At 40.5% G+C, this 5834-nt stretch overlaps 1 protein-coding gene across 18 annotated transcripts in view; it reads right to left on the bottom strand.

Moving 5' to 3' along the window:
• The window catches only part of ablim1a (actin binding LIM protein 1a), a 36322-nt gene that overhangs the window by 7249 nt on the left and 23239 nt on the right, over window positions 1–5834 (bottom strand). For 13 of the 18 annotated variants that reach the window (XR_002274716.1, XM_020597373.1, XM_020597411.1 and 10 more), the window contains exons 5-14: window positions 5522–5648; window positions 5305–5398; window positions 3296–3383; window positions 2283–2347; window positions 1868–1912; window positions 1152–1229; window positions 840–998; window positions 649–693; window positions 378–413; window positions 150–279 (exon numbers count right to left, since the gene is read on the bottom strand). Coding sequence is in view for 17 of the 18 variants with exons in the window: in XM_020597373.1 (XP_020453029.1) it covers window positions 150–279; window positions 378–413; window positions 649–693; window positions 840–998; window positions 1152–1229; window positions 1868–1912; window positions 2283–2347; window positions 3296–3383; window positions 5305–5398; window positions 5522–5648 (867 nt within the window). In the remaining variant the exon portion in view is untranslated. The remainder of the gene's footprint in view (window positions 1–149; window positions 280–377; window positions 414–648; window positions 694–839; window positions 999–1151; window positions 1230–1867; window positions 1913–2282; window positions 2348–3295; window positions 3384–5304; window positions 5399–5521; window positions 5649–5834) is intronic. The other 5 variants (XM_020597364.1, XM_020597495.1, XM_020597502.1 and 2 more) reach the window with 1 other exon arrangement.

Raw genomic sequence — 5834 nt, 5'->3', positions numbered from 1 at the left:
GGTCAGTGAACTTATCCACAGTGTTTTAACAACTGTCATCAACAAAGGCACAGTTAATAATAACCCAGAGACCACTGATTTTATCACATTAACGTATATGTACATGCTCATATACATAAACACACAAAGGTCTGTTTTGAAGTACTCACCTGGCCTGTGAAAATGCTGTGGTGACCGTGACAAGGTGGGGGTGTAACCGTGGCGATTATAAACTGGTGACCCTATGGAGCCCTGACTGGTGGACCTCTGGAGGATGTATTCCCTCCTGTCATAAGAACCCTGACACACACACACACACACAGGGATCAATGAGAACACATCATGTATGGTATTTACACTGCTCACAAGGAACAGTGAATGTGGCATTCTATGCTCACCTCAGTGGGTGGAGTTGGTGACATGATTCTTGAGGACTAGAAAGAATCAAACAAGCAGGAATTATAACTTTGTCAGTTTATCTAGATAATGTTAGACAAGACTTAAATTTCATAGCATCATAGTGATAACAAGCTAGAAAACACCACTCTGTACCAGGACTCTGCTGATCTTCCACATTTTTACAAGCTGTATCTACAAGTCTTCCTTTCTGTTCTTTCCTTTGTAACTTAGGGTCATTTATCATCATCATCACACACTGATGTACCTTACCTTGTCGTCAAACAGGGCGGTGCGCTCCTTCCTGGCAGTGTGGAGCTGTGAGGGACACACAATCTCAATGTGCATAAAAGCTTGTTTATTTTTTGTTTATTTCTTCTATGAGGAAAAATCCTGCTAGAGAAAACAGAGGATCATCTGAGTACTCTCTCTCTCTCTCTTAATGCACAGTTCTGTGTGTTTACCTCTCCCACACTCTCTCGTCTCTCCTGTCTCTCATCCAGGGACGTGGTGTACATAGGTTCATAGGTAATTAGATCAGGGCGCTCAATATCATAAATGGCTTTGACTTTTGGAATGGCTGCTAGGTCTCTGTAGTCAAGGATCTCGTTGTCTACTTTTGCCTGGGGAGACAAACAGACAAACACACACACAAACAAGAGTAAAGGGAGGTTATAACAGTATAAATCTGAAGTATTACTTAACCAAGCTAGTGTAATTTCTGATTAGAAAGACAGTCTCAGCACAAACTATTCAGACACTGCCACATGACGTACATAGATCGTGTGACCCGGTGAGCCAGGTATACTTGAACCAGGTCTGGAACAAATACTCTCAGATGATGACCTTGTAGGCTGTAAGAAGAAAACACACAAGCTGTTTATAAGTCACAACAACATCTGTCAGGCTCCCATTGATTCACAGCCCCCTGCCATCTGCATAACACCCATGATTATCACGCAAAACACTCCAGCATTACACTGTTCTGCCATTATGAGCAATGAGAGGGAACTGCAACCCCTGTATTTACGTTTCATGAATTACATGAAGTACTCTGAAATACTAACATGTCATCTCATGATTAGGTCATTCATCTGCAAATTTGCAAAGTGAATGAGTCCTTTAGCGCTGTGATTTTATGTTCTTAACTTTCATGCCTGTGTATGGGAAATGAACAGTTTGGATAGCAGCAGCAGTTGTGTAATTAAATGAGCTGTTCACCTAATGGGTAAATGCGGATTTTGGAAAAGACAAGTTAGTAATCTGTGATATTGTGTCTGTTCCTCTGAATGTGTGCACGTCTTTGTCTCATGCACATCTGATATGAGCTTAGTTTAAGGTTTAAAAAGACAAGGCTGAATGGCTCCGTATGACAAACAAAGAGGGCACTGCAGGCTGTCTCCAGCAGATGGCAGCCTACAGTGCATCGTGTCCTATGTACATGGTGAAACAGAGGATGATACCATCTCACAGCCAATAGCGAATACAGTACCTGCCTTTCTGTTTTTTTGAGGAATAAGAGGGACGGAGGCAATAGCTGTGGAGGAAGGGAGAGGGGGGGTTCACAGGACATCACACAGGGGTTGTGCCTCTCCATTCTGACTCACATTTCACACAAACACCAAAGCGAACGTGTCCACATGTAAATATGCACATGAGCAAATATTTGTATGCACATAGAACCACACATGCAAAGGCACACACACACACTCCACAGAACTTTAGTAGGCAAATTATTTAAACATCAGTAGGTTAAGGCTTAATGGTTCAGCAAGGGACTGGTAATAACAGCCCAAGTTACATATTCTGAATTTCTGCCTTTTCCAGTAAAACATTGTCATGAGACATGCACAGAAAAATATTTTTATTCAATACAATGCTAAGAACAGTGGCACCCGAAACCCTACCCGCTCCTTGTGTCTTTCCTCTGTTCTGGTGGTGTTCTTGCAGCTGGGATGCCAAACTGTTGATCCTGAGGAGGGTGAAAGGGAGAGAACACATTTAGACCGGCACAGTTACATCTAGTAAGTTCACATGATTGAAATATTTATTTTATTTGCATATATGGCTAAATGTGTTTTAAAAGTGTGTTTGCAATATTGTGAGACACACTGATTTTATTGAACAAATTAATATTAATTATATCTAGTTCCATTTGTCTATTGTATTTTACAGCTCTTATAATACATGCTTATCACACTTTAGTGATTGGTGGTGTTTGTGATTTGACTCTTTTGATTGGTTGCTGCAGCCTGTGGCTTTAGTATAAAGGTTTCATATTGCTGAGTTTATAGTTTTGATGAATTAAAAGAAATTAATTGACAAATTAAAAGAAAAACCTTCATAAATGAGTGCAGACACAACAAATACAGTTGCTTTCGCACATGGTACAAAGGATCACTGAATGGTTTGACTATGAAAATGATATGAATCATATGCTAGAGCCTTTGCAGTCACCAAAGGTCGGTTTGATTATTGGAGATTTTGGAGTGACATGTTCGACAGCACGTTCCAAAACCATCATGAAAACACCACATCTGCTGGAAGAATGGGTTTGAGCTCTTTGATGGAGTTTTAGAGATTTATACAAGGAGGATTAAAGTTGTTCCATTGGCTTGTTGTGACTTAACATTCCCCTAAGACAACTGTCAATTTGAATTTGAAAGCCATTTTGTTTTTAGTACAGCACGGAACACAGCACCACAACATATACGCACATATGTCACACAATAAATCATAAAAGTTTCTTTAATTTTTTTTACCACTATATACTGTATATACTTGTACTAATAGTGAATATCTAATTTTAATCCCATCAACCTACAGAGGAGAAGGCTCCCCTTTGATTTCTGTTAAAACATGAAAATAACCAAAAGGAAACTTTTGATGTGACAGTGACAACACAGGCTGGTGTCCTCACCTTGCAGATACATCTCTTCTCCTTCTGTGAACATCTGATTGCACCTGCTGCATCTCGCACAGCTGGGGTGGTAGTGCTTATCTCCTGCCTGGAAAACACAGCGCACAAAACAGACTTGAAATTATAGGAGAATTAAGATCAATGAATCCTGCAGTAAAGAGAGTATTGCAGATCTCTAACTTCCTGGAAATAAACCCAGGGCCCTGCTGGTCTCAGATACATTTCTTTCATCTCACACCCAAACCCTGCTAGTGAAAGGGATGGTTTCATCAGATCCTGTGCACTGGTAACTGCGCTCACGTCCTTGAAAAAATAGCATTGATGAAACAGTGGCACTGGGGAGCTGCAGGTGAGTATATTCTCCTCTACAGGATCCTGGAAATAGGTTAAGTGAGGATTTATGAGAATATATTACAACATGAAATCATGTAATGTGTTCCAGTCATACTGTACATCTTACTGTATAAAATGCTAAGATTGTTTTGCTCATACTGAAAATGACCACAGTGACACCTGCCCATTTAACCCAGGAAACCTGCCTTTGAATATCTGAATGTTCCTCTTCGTGTTAACCTGCATAATACAACCCAATAACATCATCTCTCAGCTACAGTACTTGAATTTCCATCTGCACTGATGTGGCACTTTGCATGCAGAGTGCACCCTTATAAAGCCTGTGTGACTTTGGCCAGTGGTGATAATACACAAATCAAATTTTGCCTGCTGTATAATAAGCCTCTGCAACATTTCAACAGACAAGGGGCCACTCAGAGATATGAAGCTGCTGACTAATATTTGCATTTTACTGTATCAAAAACTACAGCATGGCCATAGCAAGTACTTCATAGCACCTCTTACACAATACTCTTCTCACATACATTGTAAAACACAATTTCCCTCTCAGGGATAATAACGCTAGTTATGTTATATGTATAGTATGCCATTAAATACTCTCCCAATTTCTCATTGCCTTTAATAGCTGCATGAATTACCCCTACAGCAATTCATACTACTCTCCCAAAGGAGCAGACACTGTACACCTGAGAACTACGCAGTATTGGACCTGGGTCTTGGTTCAGTGATTAGACAGACTGGCATGGCATTGGCCCCACTGATCCACTGGCAGCCGCTCAGGGGTGAGATGCTGAGGCCTTTTCCTATTGTCAAAAAGGCCTGACTTAGTGCTGGGTTAATGTTAAGCCTGGCTACCTGGCTAACAGTGATATTTTGCTACCATTAAATGACACACTGACTGACTGTCCACAGGACACACAAGTTAATGAGACAGGGTGATGGGTAAACGAGTTGGTAAGGTTTTACATAAACTCATCTCAGACAATGCTACTAATGCTTAACAGGGGTTTCATAACAGCTGCTTGACATACAGTATTAATAAAAAATGATCGCTTCTTAAATGTCAGATCACATTAGGTGTTTTATGTAATATTTAAATAATTTGCAGCAACGTCAGGTTGCATGAGAGTCCGCCAAAGAATGTGTATTTAGGCAGAGTTGGAAAAACCTAAAATCTGCTAAGAATTAATCTTCTAGTTGAATACAGTCATGTCAAGAGTCTATCTGGCCTGGTGCAGAAGAGATTACACCAGAGATTACCAAACCACATTTAACAATTGCACACCAGAGCAACATCCTCTGTCTGCATGGGAAGCTGAATTTAGACGTTACACAAACGCTCAATATTTGTTAAGTATTTTCAAGCACAAAATGCAAACATTATTTTTAAACTTTAGGTATACTTTTACAAAGGTATCTGTTGTAATTCCTTTGCTAAACATAACCCTACAGACTCGAAGTGAAGTCAATGCTCCATTAGAATTCTTCAAACTTACCTTAGGCAGGATTCATAAGAAATTCATGTGCACTGTTAAAAGTCATTTTATTATAAACTTGACATTGGATAGCAGGCTGCCCAGCGAGGTATGTACCTGTACTAGAGAGCCAACCAGAGCGAGGCAGCTGATAAATGTGATGTGATGTGTGTGTCTTACCTCTAGCACCTTCCCCGTGATGAACTGATGACACGCCTCACATTGAACTCCAAAATGGATCTGGTAGTCCTTCTCACAGTAGGGGGCGCCATCCCTGCAAAGAGAGAGACAAACCTAAACCTTCTAATCCTCAGAGACTTGACAATGAAACATCATGCAACCTTATGCCTGGCTTTGACCAAGTAGCCTGTAATTACAGCAGATATGAGCTGCTTACTTGCTGATGTACTCCCCAGTCAACACTTTGCTGCAGGCCTTACACTTAAAGCACCCCAGATGCCACTGTCTCTCCAATGCTAGGAGAGCCTGTCCGTTCTTAATGTCTCGACCACATCCTGCACAATCTGCAAAAAGCAAAAGCAGCATGGCTATAAAACATATAAAGATAAGTATTCTCACAACGAAACCACCAATGAGAGCAAAGAAATATCTGTATACAAAATGCACGCTGCTTGAAGGATTGTGTCATGTAAAAACAAGGGGAGTCAGGAGTAAATTATTACATACAAAAGGTGAGACATCTTTTCATC

Source organism: Monopterus albus, unplaced genomic scaffold, assembly GCF_001952655.1.
Source record: "Monopterus albus unplaced genomic scaffold, M_albus_1.0 scaffold3.1, whole genome shotgun sequence".
NCBI lineage: Eukaryota > Metazoa > Chordata > Actinopteri > Synbranchiformes > Synbranchidae > Monopterus > Monopterus albus.
The sequence above is the reverse complement of the archived record's forward strand: the minus strand, read 5'-3'. Positions and strand labels throughout refer to the sequence as shown.